This window comes from Astyanax mexicanus, chromosome 21 (assembly GCF_023375975.1).
Source record: "Astyanax mexicanus isolate ESR-SI-001 chromosome 21, AstMex3_surface, whole genome shotgun sequence".
Classification (NCBI taxonomy): Eukaryota; Metazoa; Chordata; class Actinopteri; order Characiformes; family Acestrorhamphidae; genus Astyanax; species Astyanax mexicanus.
The window spans coordinates 27,210,525-27,234,688 of record NC_064428.1 but is presented as its reverse complement, the minus strand read 5'-3'; the positions used below and the strand labels follow the sequence as shown (position 1 = coordinate 27,234,688).

General features: G+C 36.6%; 2 protein-coding genes across 2 annotated transcripts; both read right to left on the bottom strand.

The window, feature by feature from the left end:
- Nucleotides 1-1,962: 1,962 nt before the first annotated feature.
- Nucleotides 1,963-17,156, bottom strand: LOC103040868 (CCN family member 1). Its single transcript, XM_007253125.4, has 5 exons — nucleotides 16,920-17,156; nucleotides 13,214-13,427; nucleotides 7,619-7,984; nucleotides 6,029-6,207; nucleotides 1,963-4,437 (listed from the first exon to the last, which is right to left on the bottom strand). Exons 1-5 carry the CDS (start codon nucleotides 16,968-16,970, stop codon nucleotides 4,132-4,134), a joined length of 1,116 nt encoding a protein of 371 aa, XP_007253187.2. The 5' UTR covers nucleotides 16,971-17,156; the 3' UTR covers nucleotides 1,963-4,131.
- A 3,100-nt stretch (nucleotides 17,157-20,256) lies between these two features.
- On the bottom strand, nucleotides 20,257-24,036 carry LOC103040670 (uncharacterized). Its single transcript, XM_049470022.1, has 6 exons — nucleotides 23,757-24,036; nucleotides 22,122-22,460; nucleotides 21,945-21,992; nucleotides 21,173-21,289; nucleotides 21,002-21,021; nucleotides 20,257-20,923 (listed from the first exon to the last, which is right to left on the bottom strand). The coding sequence occupies exons 1-6, from the start codon at nucleotides 23,836-23,838 to the stop codon at nucleotides 20,867-20,869; spliced, it is 663 nt and encodes a 220-aa protein (XP_049325979.1). The 5' UTR covers nucleotides 23,839-24,036; the 3' UTR covers nucleotides 20,257-20,866.
- Nucleotides 24,037-24,164: the final 128 nt, after the last annotated feature.

The window sequence follows — 24,164 nt, the reverse complement described above, 5'->3', positions numbered from 1 at the left end:
GCTTGTTCATCTAGATTATTCCAAAGGAGCATTTGAAGTGCACAAACTTGCTTTTACTGGCTAAGTTGTGTATGTTTTAACTGATGGTGTATACTCATTTTTTTACCTGGAGAGGGAGCTGTAGATAAAGTTTCATTTTAATGATGAGTGACACTGCCCTTCTAGAATCGGTAATTGTTAAAAAAAAAAAGAAAATGGGGTTCTATTAAAGGAAATGTTCATTTCTTCAGACTATCATGTTAATCATGAGTGAGGTATACTTTAACTCACTTGATTAATTAATATTGCCTTGTTCACTACAGTAAAAATCAATACAGGTTGAAATCATTGCTGCAATAAAACATACATTGGAAAAACATTAACTGTTTCACACATACAGAAAGCTATGTATAGCAGCCACATATCCATTAGGAAATATCTAATTTCCATTTACAAATTTTATTGTGAATAAATAATACATAGTACATTCAGTACTTTTATAGACAACGTAATATATCAGTGCAAATGATAAAGCATGAGCATTGACATCTCAAAATATAATTATATAAAGCATAAGAGCTATTCAGTATTAAAGCAATATAAAGAATGCAAGTCATACACTTCAGGCACTCAGTCTGTAAGGTTTGGGACTGCCAGCCCAAATTGGAAATTTTTGTCTTAACCTGGTTTTGTTGAGATTGGTTTGGTTGGTTTTTGATTGTCTGTACATAGTAAAACAGGCATTTAAAACATTTAAAAACCAGTGCCCTGTTCACACCTGGCATTACAATGCATCCTCCTTGATCTGCTTTGTTATCACTGACAGTTGACTGGAATATTTAGTAGGTAGTGCATCCTATCACGGTACTATGCTGGAGTTCACTGAACTCCTGAGAGAGAGAGCGAGACCCATTCTTTCATAAATGTTTGTAGAAGCAGTGTGCATGTTTAGGTGCTTGATTTTTATACACCTGTGGCCATGAAAGTGATAAGATCCCGAGTATAATGATTTGGATGAATGATTTGATTGAAACTCACTGCAGCGCTGCGAGAACTGCGACCTGCTTTCCGACCTTTAGTTCTAATGAAACATTTATTACACTCTGCAACTGTAGGGGGAGCCCACGAGCATAAAATCTCAATCCTACCTAGTGAAGCTTAAAGAACACTTAACTTTTTTGATATAGCATATATATTCCATTATATGATATAGTGATACTATAAGGTGCACTGGCGGTTTTTGGGATTTTAAGTGCGCCTTAGTGTGAAAAATACGGTACATCAAATATTGTATATGGGCTCAGTTATCAAAATTTTTCTTTGGTTCTATATGATCTCATATTTAACCCTTTTTTAAATCTTAACTGCATAGAGTACAATTTTTCTTCCCACCATGCCGTGCCTCGTTTTAGTAACCTGGAATCTGAGCTAAAGCAGGCTGCTCTATCTTTAACCTCCATCACATAAATCTGTAGCTTCAGAAAGATCATGTGGTTCTGCTCACACAAACCCTGCTTAAGTTAGAGTTTACACAAGTACAAAAGTCTACAAACACCATGGGATCTAGATCTTTCTGTACAGTTTTCATGATCACAGCTTTTCTTGTGAGCTCAAGATAAGCATTCTCGTGGTAAATATGAAGTTATGATAATGGAAAAAAACAAGCTGTGATCAAAGGTCATGGTATATTATATATTATACAATGTTTTTTTTTATCTCCACATAAAAATAAATAATAGATCTATCTGTATTCCACTCCCAAATCTGTACTTTTATAGTAATTATTTCTGGGTTGGACAATTGTTGGAAAAAACAATCAGGTCCCACCAGGGCACCTTACATTAACGTGTGTACATGATCTGATCATAAGTGGTCAGCATAAGGACAGTAGTAAATTGAGTTCAATGTGTCTCGAAGATGCATCACAATTTGATCACTCAAATTACAAAATACTTGGGAGTACATTACTAAATGATACATTAATCCTTTCAAACCGTTTTTAATGAACATTTGGCACATGGCAAGTCAGAGTTTCAGAACATCTATCATAAAACCAAAAAGTCTATTCATATCCACTGTAGAATCCTCAGCAGAACTGTCAGCCAAAGCTGCAAAGCAAACGAAAGCAGACTTTCCACGTATGTCCAAAGATGTCCCTTAGGCTGTAGAGGCCATGTTTCCAATGCAGGGCCAAATAGTTACTAAGGCCACGTTGTATCTTCTATTAGACAGTTTAGACCATTTTCTTTTTATATTTGCTATGTTGCTAAATGAGGACCAGAAAGAGTGTGATGTCTGGTAATAATTGTGACACAGTTGCTGTTTTTGGATGTGTTCCATCTCACATTCCTGTTCTGAATTCACAGAGTTAGCTTGTTATCATGCTATCTTGCGAAACTGAGAACTTATAATTAATGCGAAAAGGAGAACTTTGAGAAAGAGAACTATGTGATGTGTAGCACGCTGCATTAGCATGCTGGCTTCAGGCTTTGTCTAACTTCACTATATATGTCAGCTACAGGCTTCATACACATCACTACCGCAGCATTAGCACGCTGGCTTCAGGCTTTGTCCAACATCACTACTGCAGCATTAGCACGCTGGCTTTAGGCTTTGTCCAACATCACTACCGCAGCATTAGCACGCTGGCTTCAGGCTTTGTCTAACTTCACTATCTCAGCATTTGTATGTCAGCTACAGGCTTCATACACATCACTACCGCAGCATTAGCACACTGGCTTCAGGCTTTGTCCAGTATCACTACTGCAGCATTAGCACGCTGGCTTTAGGCTTTGTCCAACATCACTATCGCAGCATTAGCACGCTGGCTTTAGGTTTTGTCCAACATCACTATCGCAGCATTAGCACGCTGGCTTTAGGCTTAGTCCAACATCACTACCGCAGCATTAGCACGTTGGCTTTAGGCTTTGTCCAACATCACTACCGCAGCATTAGCACACTGGCTTTAGGCTTTGTCCAACATCACTACCACAGCATAAGCACATTGGATTCAGGCTTTGTCCAACCTCACTATCGCAGCATTAGCACGCTGGCTTCAGGCTTTGTCCAACCTCACTATCGCAGCATTAGCACGCTGGCTTTGTATCGTTGCATTAGTATGTCAGCTACTGGCTTCGTCTAACATCACTTCCCAGCACATGTTAGCTGGCAACCAGCTTCATCCCACATTGCTACAATGGCTTTAGCACGCTGGAGGGCTAGCACACAGGCTACAGGCTTCATACAACATCACCACCACTGCTTAAGTGTGCCAGTTACAGGCTTCAGACAGAATCCCACCTCAACACAGCAGATTTAGCACTGAAGCTACCGACCTCAACAGACATCGCTACTGCATTGTTAACATGTTCTCTACCAGCCTACTGCAGCGTTAGCAAGATCCAGCTAGCCAATCGTTAGATCCCAATGTCCTTGTCCCACACCAACAAATGTTTTTGTAGACCCCATATTTGGTTAAATAATAATAATGATGAAAAAACCTGGCCCAGGCTTGTTGCAGTCAACCTCCACCATGCCCTTTGCATCAAGGCCAGCAAACCAATCAATTGCCTCAGGCCTCGAGCTGGCCTGGGGCTCCCAGACAACAAACTGTGTAAGCGCCCCTTTAAATTCTGTGACGTTTAAAGTAGAAAAAATCCAATGACACTGTAATCAGAAGCTCCTCCCACACTAGTTGTTGACAGCAGCCAGCCAGCCAGGTTCATGATTACAGCAGTCGGCAAAATACGAAACTTTAGAAATCATGAAGCGTTAATGTTATCCATCAGTAAACTAGGAAAGAAAGAAAGACGAAGACCAGAAAAAAGAAGACACTGGATAAATAAGGCCTACCTGTCCTCTACAAATTGTGTAATTTATAAGCAGGTAGGCTAGCAACAAAATATATGGCTTATGTTTTTGTTAGCTACCTGCCTGGCAGTCAATGCTACTAATCAGAACCCCTACATGTTGGAGTCAGCATTGTTTCTTTCTTGAAAACACACAAATCCCACAAATGTTCTCAGTGCAACTGCGTTGTGCACTCTCGTCACAAAAAAAAAGATTAAATCTCAGTCAGCTGATGCCAATACTAAGTAAGCGGCATGTCGGAAGTCTCTGCAGCTCCTGCTGCTGATAAAGTACAGCCCAAACTTAGTCGATAAACTTGTGCGTGTCTCCGTACAGCCACTTCTGCGGAGGCATGGCTGCTTCATTCAGGTGCCCGCAGTCCTGTCCGCACTTGCAGGACCTGATGAGCATGACGGCCTTGTCTATGTGTCCTCCTCCAGGGCACTGGAAGGGTACTGAGATGGTGCGCGTATGCCGTGGCACGCAACACCGTCCGTCAGTGCACACTCCGCAGTAGTTTGGCTGGTAGGTGCGAATGCTACGGCAGCCGGCGTAGGTCAGGTGGATGGGTTCTGGAGACTTGTGAGTGCGTGTACACTTCTTTCCTTTCTGTAGTGAAACACAGAACCAAAATAATAAAAAAATGGAGAAAAGTGATTAGTGAACTGTCCAAGATAAAGGGCTTGAATCCTAAATCATGTGCCTCATTTTTGCATGTTATTTAATATATACATCCACAATTGGGCATCAGACATGTCTAAAGCACTAAAGACCTTGACTTAAGTATAAGTACAAGTGCTATATCAAAAAAGTGACTCAAGTAGAAGTTGAAGTGTTCTTTAAGCTTCACACTTAAAGCTCCACTAGGTAGGATTGAGATTTTATGCTCGTGGGCTCCCCCTACAGTTGCAGAGTGTAATAAAAGTTTCATTAGAACTAAAGGTTGGAAAGCAGGTCGCAGTTCTCGCAGCGCTGCAGTAAGTTTCAAGCTGTAATTTTACTTCTTTAAAAAGATCAAAAATCAAGGAAATCCTACCTAGTGGGGCTTTAAATAGAAGTACTAAAGTATTCTACCTATTTGTACTTGTATTGTATTGCAAATAAAATGTGCTACTAAAGTAGTAAAAGTAATAGTATGTTACAAGTATCAATGTAGCACATAAATAAATGCATTTAAGTAAAAGTTTTAAACTCATCGAAATATGTAATGAAGTAAAAGTAGAAGTGAGAGAAAAAGCTTTAGCTACAATACTCCAGTAGATACAGAGACTAGTGCTGTGTGATATACGATAAATATCATGGGGATGATAGAAAAGTGTCGTTCCTACAGTAATTTCATCAATTATTCATGCAAATATAAAAATTAGGCTATGATGAAATGCATTGTCATGATCACTTTGCAGAAACTCTGTTTATATAAGTGATAATAAAGTAATCTTCGCAAAAAAGCTTCATTATGTGCTTTTGCGACATGTCTCTGCTTTACGTTATTTGACGGACACTTTAAAAAATGTTGATTGAGTTTATTTTGATAACTCAATTTAAATACCTGTATAATCTTGAAAACAAAATAGCTACTGCATCTACCTTATCTGTTTTTATTTGATACATATATATTGCTGCTTTAAAAAGGTGAAAGTTTGGTTTAATGTCACTTTGAAATAAAGTTGGAAAAAAAGTAAGCAATGATATTATTTTGGCATATTTTTCGAAGAATAACTAAAAACATACTCAAATGTGGTATATCACGATATATATCATTATCGTGATATAAAACATTTAATATTGTGATATATGATTTTTCCCATATCGCCCAACACTAACAGACACTGCATTTTAGTACTAAAGTACTGTAATGAAGTAGTTCTACTTCGCTACAATACATCTCTGCTTGGCAGAAGAAGACATTACTTCTTTAGAAATCTTTGTAAGGATTAAATAAATACACTATATGGATAAAAGCATTGGGACCTCTGCTTATTCACTGTTGCTTCTGAAGTCTTATTATGTTATTATGTTTTTTGCCTTTAATGTTCATAGAAGGCTTTCTACTACAGCTCAGTGCTCAGCTTAATGATGACTCCTATGCGATGAGTGCAAATCATCAATCATAAAGCTATTTATATATGTACAAGCTAAAGTACTAGGGTACTAAATGTAAATGCATATGGACATTTGCTGCTACAAAACTATAACATACCTTAGGAGGAAAAGCCAGGGAGGCGCAGGGCCGTACGTTGCAGAGGCGAGTCTCCTTCTCCAGCTTGCACTTAGCGTTATCGTTGGTTATTCTCGATGACACACCCATTCCACAGCTGCTGGAACACGACGACCAATCAGTGGTTTGGACCACACACTGCGTCTGAACCCGGCTCCAGTCTGAGACAGAAAGAGAAGAAGTGGTGGAGTGGAAATTATATGTAGGATCTACTTACAGAGAGTGGAGAACACTTATGGTTATCTTAAATCTCTATATGGGTGATGGATATAACTTTAACTATAAGAAGTAATTATAGTATTATATATTGGCATTTGTACATGATTTCAATGTTGGTTTATGCCTAGTCATCGTGGTGTCATGGTTGGTATACTCATAAAATAAAGCTTCCTTCAATATTTTAATTTGTATGTGAGTTTTCTTCAACTTGAAAAACAGATCTCACTCACCGAAATTAAAATAAATGATTTATGGCAACTTTATATTTAACGCTGTTGAGTGATTGTAAATTTTCTCTCTGTCCTTCAGGACAAAGTAAGAATCTTCACACTTTGTCCTACGACCAGCAGTCAAACAGTAAAAAACATAAAAGGACATGTTGGGTTCAAATGACTGTGTGGGGACTGGAGATCAGTTATGCATTGTAGAAATGAACTGAAATTTTATAAAACCTTGGGCAGATTTCTGCAAAACTCAGAATGACATTACAGATAACATCTTTCAGCAGAATAATGCTCACTTTAAAAAAAAACTTAAAAAGTAATATATTGACAGTGTATTTCAGATCAAATGATGCACTATACTGCCAGAAGTATCTGCTCGCCTCCTTTGCATTTGGAGATGTAAGGCCTGAAAGCAGCTGCTAGGCTGTGGAAACCTATTCCATAAGTCTCTCTACGTTATACTGTTCTTCAGCTAATCAGGAGCTACATATACAGTACAGGCCAAAAGTTTGGACACACCTTCTTATTTTATGCGTTTTTTTGGGGGGGGGGGGGGGGGGGGGGTTTCATGACTATTTACATTGTAGATTCTCACTGAAAGCTTCAAAACTACGAATGAACACATGTGGGGTTTTATGTACTTAACAAAAAAATGACCTGGCCTCCACAGTCACCGGACCTGAACCCAATCCAGATGGTTTGGGGTGAGCTGGACCACAGAGTGAAGGGAAAGGGGCAACAAGTGCTAGTAAACACCTCTGGGAACTCCTTCCTTCAAGACTGTTGGAAAACCAATTCAGGTGACTCTACCTCTTGAAGCTCATTGAGAGAATAATCCCAAGAATGTGCAAAGCAGTAATCTTATTTTAAAGAAACTAAAATATAAACTAGAATTTTACATTTTTTGGTAAGTACATAAAACTCCACGTGTTCATTCATAGTTTTGATGCCTTCAGTGAGAATGTACAATGTAAACAGTCATGAAAATAAAGAAAAAGCATTGAAAAAGAGAAGGCGTGTCCAAACTTTTGGCATGTACTGTATATATATACAATTTACTGAAGGTTAATTAAGTTCCTCCATAAAAGAGGCACTAAGCTAGCAGATTCATACAGTAGCAGTCCCAGACCTGGTAAGTGTTTATAGCCCTGCTCATCCTCCCATCCTTTCTTCTTTTCCAACAGCCCATTCCACAGACTGTTGTCCCCCTTGTCCAGTCGTCCATTAGTCCAGTGCTGCTTTCGTCTCCATCTCGGCTCAAATGGTCCTATCTCTCCTTTGTGGCAGTCTACGCTGAAGCAGCACTGCCCAGGGATGCGCACCAGTCGAGGGTACGGGCACGAAGGTGAGGCCACGGGCAGGTTGGTGGTACAGAGAGGTGCGCAGCCCACCGCTCCATCGATGCAGGTACAGTGGTGTTTGCAGCCCACCTGGAAGCTCTCGCCATTCTGGTAGATTTGCCCATTGTACTCACAGGTGCGGCCTTCCAGTTTGGCTAAAGAAAGAAGACAGAGGAGGGATTCAAATTGGTTCAATTTAGTTAAACAGGCATTTTTTCCTCTAAAAACAGTGTGACACATGTGAGACATCATTAGGCTAAAAATTAGCTTAGCCTTATTTGTAAAACAGCAGTTTTGCTTCTTGTAAGCAGCCCATAGTGTAAATTTAGACAAAAAAAAATTTGTTTTATTTCTGTTGGTTTCCTACTGAAACAAAATTATTTGCATTATTAAGTTGTTAAGCTTGGTTAAAGACATGCTACACATGAAGTTAGCATTAGCCTAATCTGTAAAACAGCTTCTGAATGGGGTCGTACAGGAACATTAGTTCAATAGTTTTATTTTCATTGATTCCGTATTAAAAGAATAGCTTTAGAAGAATAAAATAAATAATTCTGGAAAACTGTGGAGCTACATTGCATGGCAAGTTCATATTTTCTCACTCGTTTAGCTAGCAAGGTGGCTGGCTAATTAACGTTTGGTTAGCAAACTAATATCTGTGCATGGGTATGCTAATTGTAAAATTAGCATTATACTTCTTTACACAATGGCCATTGCTCTTTATGTTGCATTGCTGACAGTCATAATCACGAGATGGTAGGTCATAATTATGACATAATAAGTAATTATTATGAGATAATACCCTCAGACTCATAATCATGACTTACTATAATTGCTCATAATTATGACTTGGGATCTTGTAATTATGATTCAACATCTCATAATTATGACTTAGTGGAGGACCTTTACTTTATTTCCAAAAAAACATGTAGCCTTTAGATTAGCTCAGTAACAGTAGAGTGTAGTGTGCTTCATCAAATAGGTTTTCATGGCTGATTAGCTCCATCCAAGCTTTAAATCATCAAATGCAACGTAGGCAACCGGATACTTTTGGCTATATAGTGTAGCACTGTGTATAAATCTGCAGAAGTCCTAGCACTAGACAGTTATCTTGTCAAAGTCATCTTTTTTATCATCTTGGATGATCTTTAAAAAGTATAGGACTGCACTGCTAATCATTCTAGATGCATGCACGTGTTGACCCTGCGATTGCATGTAATGTGAATCGTGAGCTGTGAGTTTAAATGGTGTGTTCCCTGCCTCTGCAGACCTATGGGGCCTCCCCCCATGGTGCCTTGTAAGTGTGTGGAAGCAACACAGTCTGACACTGCTCAGGATATAAACAACAGTCATCCAGCTGTCCAGCTCTTTCAGGCCAGTGAGGAAAAGGAGCTATTTAAGACTTGACACCATCAAAACACCAAAGTGAGGCCTTAGGGGACAAGGAGCACGTTCTCATAATAACAAACATGTCCAAGTTCTTTTTGCACGCTAGGAAACCAGATTTTTCTTTCTGTCTGGATCTCTCACGTACAGTACAAGTACGTACAAAGCCTTCTCGCTCTCAGATGTGGCTGGAGTGTGACCAAGAGACCGCATAACATATAACAGAACTCTGTGACTATTCCGAAACATTTCAGAACTTTCCAAAGGTTCTGATTACAACATTCGGCTCTCTCCTTTCCCCAGCAACATGCTGCAAACACAGGACCAGTCACAGTCACTACACTTCAAAAAGATACAATTTTCCAAATCACTCCTTTATTCAGATCTAATGTTCAAGAAAATCTTTAACTGGTAAAGCAACCAACAGAGAAACTAACAATGCTTATGAAGATTAAGATATGAAGATTTATACTGCAGGTAGGCTTGTCACAATAATTACATTATTGACTTATCGTACAATAAATGGACATGACCTCAATGATATTTAATAATCGTGATATTGTCTATTGTGTTTATTTAAAGGTTTATTCACATACATAACAGCGAACAGTATTTAAGCCAGTCATGCTAAATGACCATACTCAAATCCGACTATTATCAGATCCAAAACAGGACCTAGGTTGTTTGCTAAGAATGAAATGACTTAAGTCTGTAAGTTTCTCATTTTTAAGACACAACTGCAAATAAAGGCAGTGGTGGCTGGCCGATGGATGGCCTAGACGGCAGGCAGTTTGTTGAATTGACTGTCCTGCTGACAGACAGTCTTAGCCTAATGATGTGCCACCTTTTAACATCTGTTAACTTGGCAAATTGACTAGGAGTCAATGATCTCTCACCAGGAGGTACACTACCCAAAAATAATACACTTCAATTTCAATCCTACCCAGCATTTCTGTGTATTGTTTTGTCTTTTTTACAAACATTGCTCTTTGGCCCCTGAAAGTAAGAACCCCTAGAATCTGGAAGGTCTGTCAAGTGTGACAGATACGGAGATCGCCAGTTCGAATCCTGTTTATGTAGCTTGTCATCGGCTACCAAAGCCCTGAGAGAGCACAATTAGCGTTGCTTTCTCTGGGTGGGTAGATGGCGCTCTCTTTGTACATCAGTCCAAAGGGTGATTTCTGCAGCACGAGACTTCTGTGAGCTGATGTATCGGATGCTACTCGGTAATGCTACATCCGCAGCAGTTGGAAAAGAGGCGGTGGCTGATTTCACATGTATCAGTGAAAGCATGTGTTAGTCTTCACCCTCCTGGTGTTGGGGCATCACTAGTGATAGGGGGAGTCCTATTGAGTGGGTTTGTAAATTGCCTTGTAAATTGGTGAGAAAATTAGATTTAAAAAAATGTAGAAATAATAAAAAAAGTGTGACAGATACTTCTTCTCTCTTAAATTTTTTTTATGGCACTGCTTTCCGGGCAGCTGCATTTTTACGAGCGTACAGAAACACTAGCAAAACACAAAGCAGGCCGGTAACAGGGGTCTGTGGGTTAATGAAAGGTCAAAGACCATGGAAAACCTGGGCAGGGGTAAAGAGGGGTGATGAGAGGGAGCGATATTCTATCCCCTCTGTGATGCAAAAAGCAGCTATTCATAGATCAGACTGGCATCCCCAACTTGCGTAGAATGCTGTTCCATTTCCGTCTGTCTCTGGTGGGCCTGGACAAAAACAGACCACCAGCGCCATCCAGATATCTCCCCGTGGACTAATCGACTCGTCCACAGAGCTCACTGTGGGCAAACGGATTTGCGTGTGTATCCTCTCAGAGTGATTTTCCCCATTAGCAGATGCTGTTACTTTGATCCCAGAGTGGGAATGAAGGAATAGGAATGTAATTGAACTACCCATGCTCCGCCCAATAATGTGTCTGTGTATAGCATCTGGTGACAAAAAAACAAACAAACTTTGATCGTATATCCACAACACTGAGATTCCAGTTTAAAATCTTAGTCTTCCAACAGGACAAAGATGGGTTTACTACCATAGTTTAGTATGTCCCAATCATTTTTCTAAACACTCAAACATTAAGGTACTAAAACTTTATTTTTACCCTTTAAAAAAAAGGAGTTTTAAGAAAACCATTATTTTTGTAAACTGTGTAAATGTAAAGGATTCTAAGGTTTCTAAGGATTCAAGTAGTAGTGTTACACCAATACCACTTTTTCCATCCCATTCAATTCCAATAACAATGCCTGATTTTCAAGTATCTGCCAGTAGAGATTACTGATACAAAAAGAACTATGATTTAACCTTTTTCATAGGTTTTGTTCTATCTCTGGCATAATATAGATACTATGTATAAAATACAGTATTGAAGCCAATACAGGTACAGAAACGGTACCAGAAACTTCCCAATGGTGTAAAATTCCTAGGAACATTATTATTATAATATGTTATATTATATGTTATAACATGTCTATTATTGTATGTATGTACTGTAAATATCCTTTTTCAAAGTTTTTTTACACTTGAACATCAGTACTACAAAAATGGTTATTTACAAAAAAGAGATGTGCTGAAGATTTACTATATATAAAGTAAAGGGTCTACAAATCTTTAACATGTTCTACAGACTCCAACATCTCTATTCCAAAGTGGTCTCTGGAAATCTGAGCATCTCTATATTATATTTTATAGAGATTTTAAGCAGAGTTCCAGAGTTCAAAGTGTTCAAACAATGTTTCCAATAAAAGACCCATGAAGCAGCGCACTTTAATGGGTGGAGCCCGGACTGCACTGGTCAGTTTTCAAAAGAATTGTACCGGGCTGTGAGTATGTAGACGAAAATAAGCCCAGCCGTAATTCGTCTTGGTGTTACCTATTCGAAGCACGCTATACTGCTGCACATAAAAATAACCCGGCTTTAAATAACGTCCTGAAACAGCTCACTTCCCAGTCACTACATCTCATGGCCCCGACCCAACCTGCTCTACACATGCTCCCACACACGCACACCAACCTCCAAACCAGCACTCCAGCTAGAGCCTGTCACTGTTCTGTTTTTTAGACAATATATCGTCTTGAATATAACTGTGATAAATGGTAATGTTTTTTTTAGGTCGCTGATATAATAAATTCATACAATAATAGCATAATAAAGCAGATACACATTAGTTTTAAAAGAACAATTAACATTAACATGCTTAACTATTAAGCATATTTAGACATTAGAATTTGAATATGAACATTTATTTATAATATTCAGTAAATAAAACATAACTGAAATAAAATTAAAGAAGTTTGGACAGTATGGAAATTTCCAATAAACTAAAAGCATAGTGTTTTTTTCCATTACCTTTAGCTTTTATTTGATTGCAGGCAGTATTACCCCAAGATAATGAGTTTTTTTTGTTAAAATAATACATTCATTCCTGTGTTTCAAGCCTGCAACACATTCCAAAAAAAGTTGAGGCAAGGGCAGTGTAGGGCCAGTAATGAGGTACAAAAACCTTAATTATGATGTGATTTTAAACATGTGTTTTTAATTCAATGATTTGATACAACAACAGTATCAACAGAATCAAGGCAGAGATTTTGAGGGGCAGGGGATCTCCCATTTGTAACAAATGCCTGAGAAAATGATTGAAATGTATTGTGCTCAAACAAAGTCAGTATTTCTGATCTTTCTTGGAACTAATGGATGCTGTGACCTCCTCTGAACCAAAGATTAAAGAACACATTATATTTACACACCGATATTTATATGCGGGAGACTTGGGATGTCTAAATATCTTTGGTTTGTACTGGCTGCAATAAAATAAATGTCAAAACTGTCCTAAAATTTTCTGATTTGGTGTTGTAAGTAAAGTGGACAAATTAATGGGCTCGTCTTGCTATAAGTAATGAGTAATACTGAGGTCAGCAAAAGTTAATAAAGTTATTTCCATGTTTTGTACAATAAGCCAATAATGTAATTAATGTGAAAGGCCTTCACTCACCTCGACAGACACCAATTCCGAACATCACGTCGTTGCCATAATTACATTCCAGTCCTTTATGGTGATCGCAGGGCTTGTGGGCGCTGCAGTCTTGGTTAAGCTGAGCTGCACACACCCTACAGCAGCTACAGCTGTCCGACACCAGGCTCACACCTGCTGGACACACCGGCTGACCTGGAGGACACTTACACACAGCTGGACAGGAGGCATTGACCTGGGAGACAAGCAAACAGAGGGGAGGGGATTGGGTATTGATGGTCTAGTATTGGGTCCCATGGAACAATCATTACACCCATTGCAGTGTCCACTTGCATCCTCTGAAATACATAGACAAAAACACTAAGCAACACCCACCTCACCCAGTATCATTATCTTTTATCATTGCTAGTACTGGGACACTGGCTTTTTTACAGATTCTATTGAAATCGAATTTAAAATAATGATTCCAGTCCTTATGTGTCTAGGTTTCTACAAAACGAAGTAGTGACAGTAATCAAAGCTGAGGAATTCTTTGGTTTGTTTGTAAAATTAGATTATTTTATGTACCTCCTCTTAAAGGCTGTCAACTGGGCAAAATGTCTTAAAGTGTTGTGTGTGTTGCAGTCAGTAGTCACTTTTTGGGTGGTAATCAAAGAATACTAGGTTCTTATGTGCAAATTGTGACATCGTTTTAACAGTTTCCTTAAAACTGGTGGAAACACAGGCTGGTTCGGTGAAAAGCACCAATGGAACTGTTACATAGAGTTCTTTTGGTGGAAAAGCGCTGGTGGGATCTAGAGTCTTATCAGACCACACTTGTAATGCCATACAGTAAAGAACTGAAGAGATAAATCATTCATGCTGATGGCTGTTTTGGACAGAATCAAAGCGTGAGAACCCCTTTTTTGTGTGTGAATAAAATGAGTGGTATTTTTACGCGCCTCCTCTCAATAGCTGTCAACTGGGCAAAATATCTTAAATATCATTAAGTGTGTTGTGTGTAGCATTCAATGGTCTTTCACCAAGAGGTACACTATCCAAAATAGCCTCTGAGAGCCTTTTATTGGACATTGGGAAATATGCAGCAATCTGTGTTTTTGTCAATAAGAAATGTTATATCACGCTGCCACTATGATCGGGAGAGTGCTGGATCGAATCCCGGTCATGCAGCTTTCCATCAGCTGCCAGAGCCCCGAGAGGGCACAATTGGCCTTGCTCTCTCTGGGTGAGTAGATGGCGCTTTTTCCCCACACAAGGCATCTGTGGGCTGACTGATTAGAACTGGGTCACTGCTCTTTTCTCTGAGCAATGCTGCATCAGCAGTAGTTCAAAAAAAGGCGGTGGCTGAATTTACATGTGTCGGAGGAGGCATGTTCTAGTCTTCACCCTACTTGTGTTGTAGCATCACTTGTGATGGGGGATATACAGCTGAAGAGGTGGAAGAATTGGCCTAGCTAAATTGAGAAAAAATTATAGAAAATTAGAAATAAAATAAAATAAAATATATGTTACATAAAACAATTTGTTAAAAAGACAGTCTAAAAAGAAACAATACTAATCACTGTAAAATCAGAGGTCACCAGTGCCGTCTGTGGTTTGATTGTACACCAGCTCCAAGAAGGCATCAGGTAATCACAGTCTGCAGAACTATGATTAGCAGGATGAGGTGTTTTGGGAGCTCAGAATAGAAGAGAAATGTGGACAGGCTGGACCGGAAACCCCTCTATAGCTCATGAATCACCAAAGAGAACCCCCTCACTGATCTAATCCACCAACAACTGCCATGCAGTAAGAAATGAAGGAGATGAATCATTCATGCTGATGGATGTTTTGGACAGAATCAAAGCTTGGGAACGTTTTAATGTGGATGTGGATAAAATGAGAGGTCTTTTATTTTGTCAGTCTAGATCAGATATGGTGCTGATTAGAGTTCACTGCGGTTGACTGAAGCCTCTGTCTCTATCTCTGACCCGTGATTAGAGTCACAGTACATCAGGGCGCCAGGAGCCAATTACACACTTACATTCCTATCTTTGTGGGCCATTTACTGGGACCTCTGTAGTACTGTGGTTAACAGATGTATTGCGTAGATATCTAAACCTGGCCCCGACATGCACAATTAACATCAGTATTATCTCTAAAAACTCTCCACCTTCTCTAGAACTGAGGTAATTTACATACTGTACACACAGAACAGTGGTAAATATATCTTGAAGGTGCTGTATATGCTTTCAGTCCAATACACAGTATCAGTTTAAATCCCTCCAACTTCTTCACTTAAATATTGTAAATCAGAACAGAGGTCAGCGGTAATTACATTGTAAAGGTGCTTTATATGTTTTTAGTGTTTTTAATCCACTAAACAAAGTACAAATTCCGAATCTCCTCTGCTTTCTATTCTTAAATATTGTGTTACCTTTTCCCCTTACCCCCAGACATTGCAGAGATTTCAATTTTTAAAATTTAAAATTTCTAAAACCCCTCTCTGCCTTCTTTAATTAAATATTGTTTTACCCTTTCCCATCACCCCCAGAAATTGCAGAGACAATACAAAAGTCAGAACAGAGGTCAGTGGTAATTACATCATAAAGGTGCTGTATATGATTTCAATCAAATACACAGAGTATCATTTCTGAAACTCCCCCACCTTCACTTAAATATTGCTTTTTCTTTTTGCCACCTCCCCCAGACATAGTGGAGACACAGTTAAAATCAGATCAGTGGTCAGAAGTAATTACATCTTAAAGGTTCTATATATCTGTAGCCAAATGATGCATTGCCTAAATTCCTAAAATTGAACAACATTTTGTATCACTAAAAGAGTGCTCAGTGAGCATTCATCCTAAAAGGCAGAGAAAGAAATGTACAAAGCAAAACAAATCTCAATCTTTTAAAACTTTGTTGATGTGGAAAAATGTGGACATGAAAATAAAAAAAGAATTCAGCCCCTTTAAACTGCACCAACTGCTGACACAAAGTGCAAATGCACACACACAGCCTGTCTGGTTCCTGTACAGAAATACTGCCAAAAAAATAGGACTCTCTGGAGCATATTAACATGAATCTATTTGCATCATGCCTAATGCCAGCCGTGGGCTGTGCAGAGGGGTATAAACCTCTCAGGGGTTGAGGAGCTATGGACCACTGGGGAGTTGTGGTGTTGAGTGTGTGTGCGTGTATATATATATATGCACAATATAAACAAGGGAAATAAAACAAAACGTGTTTTAACTGGTTTACTTGACCTTCTTAAGCTCTTTTTTCATTTTAAACCACCTCTTCACTCACCCTGCATCTGTTTTAGTTGATGTATTATAATCAATTTTACATATTTGTTCTGGTTTATTTTTATTTTAGTAATTATGTAATTTAAATTCATTTTCCCTTTTTATTTTATTTCGTTTTACAGTTGCTTTTTTTGTTATTTTATTCACCCCTAATATTAAATAATTTTATTTGGTTGGTTGGTTTGGTTGGTTTATTTGGTTTTTAATTCTTGTTTGATTTATTTTCATGTATTATTTTTATTATTACATTTATAGTCCTGCTATACTACAATAAATGAATACATGTTTTGTAGTAAGCTTTTATTTGCACTTTATTATAAGTACTAATACTGACCCAATGACTCAATAGGACAAATTACAGTAAAATAATAATAATATAAACAAAAATATACATACAATAAAAAAAAAATAAAAAATAATAAAAAGTCAGGCATACTTACCAAACAAACGGACGCCACCGCAAAAACAACGAAATACAGCAATTTCTCCATAATCGTTTATTAAAATTCCAAAAGACCGAGCAAATCCAAATATTAAACTTCCCACACAAAAAAAAATATTTAAAAGAAAAATATGAAGCTAAATAAGGATAAAAACGTATAAATGTATTTAAAACTCGTGGTGAGAGAGAGACAGTCCCTCGTGCTGCTCGTTAGTTCCAGACTCTTATCATTCAGCAGCGCTCACACTGTATTTATGCTAACCCCGCGCTGCTCTCTCAAGCCCCGCCCATCACCATGGATCTGGCCAATTATCTTCAGGCGTCGTGCCAACACATTCCAAAAGGGAGGGGCGTGCCTGGCTGAAGCGGGGCTGAGGCGGTTAGGGGGCGGGGCCAGGTATGAAAGCGGTCATTCATAAAATCAGCAGCTCCGCCGTTTGGAGCAGCAGCGCTGCGGAGCTCCGTTTATTATTCTGCTCGGTATGAAAACACAGCCACCGCTTTTAAGTGCCTTTCAGCGCATTCCTACCAGCACTGCCGGCAGGAAAACCCTGGATAAATATACTCAGCTGCCTGTCTTATTCAGGATATTTTAATAGCTCGACTCTGACACAGGCAGCAAGGTAAGCTAGGCCTGCAATATGGAGCTCAAGCAGCCCACAGAGCTTCTCTGAGAGCTTTATAATAGGAGAGAAAGAGATACTAGCTATATTATATTAGTGTTATTAGTTTATAATTTGAATTAATTAAATGCAAACGCCTGTCCCAGCTCCTTGTTATTTTCTCTCATTTTTTACTGAATTGTACAAAAAACACAACAGAATTTGCAAAACTTCATTAAAAAACACTTAATTATATGACATATTAGTAATTGTTAGCAAACAAAAAGTAGTAATAGCAGATAACTTTCAGACAGGACAGTACCCAGTTAAAGGGTAACTAATTTGATTGATGTCAGCTGACTCCATCCCCAGTTCAAATTTTAAAAATGCTTTAAAAAATGAATGATCCTAAAGGGGAGATATTAGACCTCTTTTTACACAAGTTAGAATAGGTTTATCAGTGATACAAAACTTGTTCAGGAAATTCTTTGCACAAAACCAATCTCACATGAAGAGATCTCACCAACTCTATTCAGTCACTGTTATGCTAATAAGCTGTTGCTAGTCATACCACGTTTACGCTTAACTGCTGTAATTACATATTCCTCATCTGCTGACTTGCTTTGGACAGTAGGTACAGATCCCTCCATCAGACGAAGTCTACTGGCTATTTTTGCTGTGTGCTGTGTTCTCAACCATCAGACCCAAATGAATCCTGACACCAAACTCTTTCAGCTGACTCACAGAAAACTGGATGATTTTTTCAGTGCTTGTAGGGCAGTCGAGACCCAAGTGGAAATACAAATGCATTCAAAAAGTGAGTCTTGCCTAATATGTCCACTTTAAGATGGAGCAGTTGAATAAAATCAGAGTTTCTAAATGTTTGATCATTCTTTTACTGAAATGTTTTCTCATATTCTTAAAATTGTCTTAGCAAAAGGTTCAACTTCTAGCAGGACAATGGTCTTACACACACAGAAAGATCTAAAATGAAATGCTTTAGATGAAAGCATATTCATGTGTTAGAAAGGCCCAGTCAAAGTCCTGACCTACATTTCATTGAGCATCTGTGGTGAGACTTGCTGTTAACAAAAGCTCTCCATCCAAACTAACTGAGTTTGAGCTATTCTGCCAAAAATTTCAGACTCTAAATATACTCCAAACAAAGTATCGATTCAGGGGGCAGAATACAAATGCAGACCACATTTTCCAGATTTTTATTTGTATCATGGTCTATAACATATATTTTCAGTAAAATGCAAATAGAAGTCTGTGAGTGTAACATGAAAAATGTGGTTTAAGGGATATAAATACATACATATATATATATATATATATATATATATATATATATATATATATATATATATATATATATATATGAACAATTTCTTCAAGCCGTTGTGTGTGTGTGTGTATATAAATATAAATATATATATATATATATATATATATATATATATATATATATATATATATATATACACACATACACATATATATATACACACACACACACACATATAAATGGAACGCTAGATGCCTCTGCTCCTTCAGCACCATCTTCTGGTATCTGGTAGTGCTTATAAAATCTGTACCTTTAAGTTCTTGTACTCTATTAATAGTAAGAAGGCACCTGATTATTTATTCCATACAGGCTATTTATGGTTGGAAATGTGATTTAGTGGAGCTGATAAGATGAACAATAAAGAATGCAGAAATAAGGAGGTGGTTTTAATATTCTGATATAATCATTGTTGTCAATCAATAATTGTACCTAAAACATACTGAGAAATGTCTAAGTATGCTGTAAATATACTAACAGATTTATGTACTTACTTAAAATATATTAAAAGTACATAAATATTATGCTTTCATCAAATGTTTGAAAGTAAACTTTGATCCTACTTCTTAAAAAGTACAATATAGTGTATTTAAAAAAAAAAATAGACTACTATGTAGTACAGTTTAAGTTTAATGTAATACAGTATTCTTCTCCAAACTTTAATATGCTTTTGAACATTTTTAGCAAAGTGTGTTAATTCACTTAAATGTGTCATGTAACTTTTTAGAAAGTAAATTTAATTACTACATGGGTAGAATGTTTTAAAAATATATTTAGGTATTACATTAATATAACAGTTAAAATGTAATCCAATGCTCTGTAAATGTAATTAGGAAAATTTAAATAAGTAAATTATTGGATACAGCGTTAAATAAAATTTAACACACTAAAAATTGAAGTACAGTATATTTAAAATGTATTTGTATACCCAATGAAGTATACTAGAAGTGTGCTACTTACAAAAGACAGGAACAAGAAGCATATTTTTTACTTTTTATTTGTAAATATATTTAACATAAACTCTTAGTACATTTCTAATACACCTGATGTAAAATAGTGATACAGTTGTAATACTTTTTAAATGTATTATCATTTTACTGTAAGCATATTTAAATATGGGGTTACATACATGAAGTAGTATGTTTAAAGGTTACTTAAGTATATTTAAAATAGTTCAATTTTAGTACAGTTAAGTACACTTAGCACAATTTAAGTAATACTTTTGTACTATTTTTATATAATTCAAGTATAATAAGTACAAAAAAGTTGTTTCATTTTAGCACTCTTTAAATATACTGATTAATAATGTGGCTACTAGTACACTTTAGTGCACTATAACATAACAAAGCTTATTGTACTTTAATCTATTTTTTTTTCACTAAGGCAATATTATAATGACTGTAATTTTATACTCGTTTAATACATTTGCTTAAAGAATTATGTGCATTATAAAGTTTTTGAGTGTCTGCTCTGTATGCAAGATCTAAAAGGTAATAAGGAGAGTGTGCATTTTTGACATGTGTTTTTTCAAACCCCTCTTTCAAGGTGTGAATCTTCAGAACCAAAAGAGACAAAGCCTTGACACTGTCCACTTGACCTTTATTTGTTTTCCTGTTTATAGTCTGTAATGGAAGAAGTGACTGAATTAAACCCACATCCGCTGTAAACTGCCTTCAGTTTCACACACCAGTCTGTGTGATAGACTCTACAGAGCATGTGTGAAAAAAGCTGTTAAAATAATAATTACTTGAAAGACGTTCAAACACAAACTGCACAAACGTACATCTTTAAAATATATAAAAATGTACTTTTTCAATTTAACACAACACTTTATTCATATGTGACGTACATGTAAATTATTACTGGTTTGTGAAAGATAAACATTAAATGATCTCTCTTTAAATTAAAGATTTACTTTTAAGATTTTAGTTTGATTTAATAAAATAGAATAACTGAAGACACTGTTGAAGGCTCTCGCAGTGGAATCGGTGGGAAGCTCTATTCCTGCAGACTGGAATCTTCTGCTTCTTCATAAAACACAGTGGTGAGGGTGTCCTACAGACAAATCAGTGACTGAGTTTAATGCACATTAATATTTGTAAAGTAATGAACCAAGTGTTCGTTCATTCTTACCTTGTCTCGCAGAGAATACTCTGAATATAATAGGGGAGAATAAAAAGATACAAGTATAATTTATAAATCTATTTACATTTTATTTTCAGTGATTTACGTTTTACATTTATGTTATTTTGATAATAGATTTTATATTGGATTACATCATATAAAATGGTTGTATTTTAATACCTTTCCTGCAGATGGTTTTAATCAGTACTGGAACAGAAAGCACTAGAATCACCACAATCGGAACAGAGTAGAGCAGAAAGAACTGCTTTACCACACTCTGCTCAGTGTCTCTGATTTCTGTAAAAAAAAAAAAAAAAAAAAAAAACGTGTTTTGCCTGAAACAGAAACTGAACAACATCTAACGTTTTTTTTCACAGGTTTCTATTGTTTTTTTTTACCACTATTAAATTAAATAACCTACATTTAAAAAATGCAATATACAAAAACATTTTTTTTATATTTATTGAACACTTAACATGTTTATCATCCCAGCCTACATACCAACAAAGCATAATATCACTTTAAATAAAATAATTGTTCAGTTTAAATTATTTGGTCTATTACTTGTTTTAATTGCCTAGAATTTGATGTATTCTGTTGCAGAACTGCAAACATACATTAAATTGATAAAACATTTTACATTTCAGTATAATTAAATAATAATAGTAACATTGTAAATATACAGCAAAATACTGGCCATCACAGCTATGAGTAGTTAACTGCAAACTTTACATTCTACAGTAAAATATTGAATTGAGAATATTACAGTAATTAGCTTTAATTAAATTACAGTACTGCATCACAAGGCATTTTATTTAATTTATTTTACAGTGATGGATAATATGGCTAAAGCTCTGTGTTAATTTACACCAAATATATCTTAATAATTTTAAAACAGAGAAACCTTTTTTTAGGAATTCAGGATAATACTGTTGAAAAATAGGGCACTTACCTTTTGTTGTGTTTTTCTTGCTCACATGTTTAAAGTCTGTGTCAGAAGCTAAACATGACATTATTAATTAATTAATGTTACATCATATTTTTTTAGCAATTATAAATAATCTGAATTATATTTTTAATTTATGATACATTTATGATACATATGATACATATAACACTAACTGTTTACCTGTCACAGTCACCCTGATAGCATGTCCTAAAGTGGATACAGGTGCTTGTGTCTGACACCTGTAAAACCCAGCGTCCTGCTTGGATAAGTTCCAGAAAATCAGAATAAACATCCTTTGACTCCCACTAATATTTCTCCATGCTGTTGAAAAGTGGGTGGAGTCAGTCATCGGTCTGCATTCATTCTTATCATTAATTCTGCACCATGAGACTGGTAAGTTCTTCCAGCAGTGGGGTTCAGTAAAAACAGTGCATTTGATCATCAGAGTCTCATTTTCAGAAGAGGTCCACACTGTGTTTCGAGGAACTCTGATAGACGGAATACAGTTCAACTCAGGCTCTTAAAAACACAATCAGAGAGAGAGAGATTGTCATTAGATGTGTGCTTTATTGCAAGTTGCCTGTTATGGTATTTCAAGTGGTTGCAATGGTGCTGCTTAATAGCTCATTAGGCATGGCTGGGTAGTTGATGTGGTACCCCAGAGGGCTGCTATGGTGTTAAGTGGTGCAATGTGCAGACATTTCTCCTGGATTACCTTCTTTAGGATTTATTTGTATGTAGCTTATGTAATAGTTGACTCCCTGGTCTCAGTGTTGCAGGCTGTAAGTGCAAGTTAACCCTTTATTGAGTGTGGCTTTATGTTGGCTGACGACTACAGTGCCCACTCATACATAATGTTAATGTTTTAGTCAAGATCTAAGAGGCTTACTGGCCCATACTGAGAGTATCAAACTAATAAAGTACTCTTATTTGGGAATTTGAGCAGTAACACTTTCATTCAGTACATTTCATTTGAAATTATTTAAAAAAAGGAAGCCCAAGGAAAGCAACTATCCATAGACATTGATTGAGCGTTAGTGACAAGAGGACTCAAGTGGCATCTATTAATGTTTGTGTCGTTAAATTTATAAGAGATTAATTAATAACTTACAGTACTAAATAGAAGCTACTCTTATTTGTGAATTTGAGTGATGTCAACTTACACAGTGCATTGAAATTGCAATTGAAATTATTTAGTTATTTGAAAGAGTAATGTACTAAGTCAGTACTGAGTCTGTGCTAAGTCAAAATGACATTATTTTGTGCTCAACACAAGTTTTTTTAGGTTAACAAAAGTTACAAGGTTCAATTTATTTAAATTTACTGTTGAATCTACTTAAAAAAACAGGTTAAGTCAAAACCATTATAAGGCAAATGTAGACAATACATTACATTATGTACATTATTAAAAACCTTGTAGTTTGGGGACATTTTGTGGACAATTGGGTGGAATTCTATCCTACAGCTGGGAATAAACACTAAAACAAATATAAGATACTATGTGTACACAGACTACCTATAAAAGATCATGTTCACTATTGACAGTTGATTTCATCTGGGTTTTATCTGTTTTTGTGAGGCTCAACTCAAAATGTATTGCTGCTTAAACTGAGATTCAGAACTAAGAAATTAGGTTGGAATAAGGAGTTAAGGAGGAAAACAAACTTAATTTAAATCAAAAACAATCTGTAATGGGACACTTTATCAATTTAAGTTGGTAGGACTTTTTACATTTTAATAGTTTTATAACAGAATGTCAAATTAAACTAAACATAACATCAAGTTTAACTTAAACAAAGTTAAAAGTAAACTCACCTGTTGTGTCTCCACATCTTATCATTAGCAAGATTAGTATCAACACTGATCCACTGATGATCCGAAAGATAAAGGACGCCATGAATGAATGCTGATCTTCAACCAGAACTTACTCTCAGAGTGATGAACAGGAACAGTAAATGTGTGTTTGTCTGTGTTTTTGTGTGTGTGTGCATGCATGCACGCAGCTCTTGCTATGAGTTGGCAGTAAGTCTCCACTTGCATGGTTAAGGGTGTGAATAAACCCTGCTTTGTGTGTTTTGTAGTTCTGGACAGAATGGCACTGTTGGTCATCATAAAATAGCAAAATCAAAAATTGTTAAAGCAATAAAATCAAGAAAAAAAAATTCTCCACACTGTAATTTCATGATTTGTTATTTGTAATCAGATAAATAAAATGTACCAGTT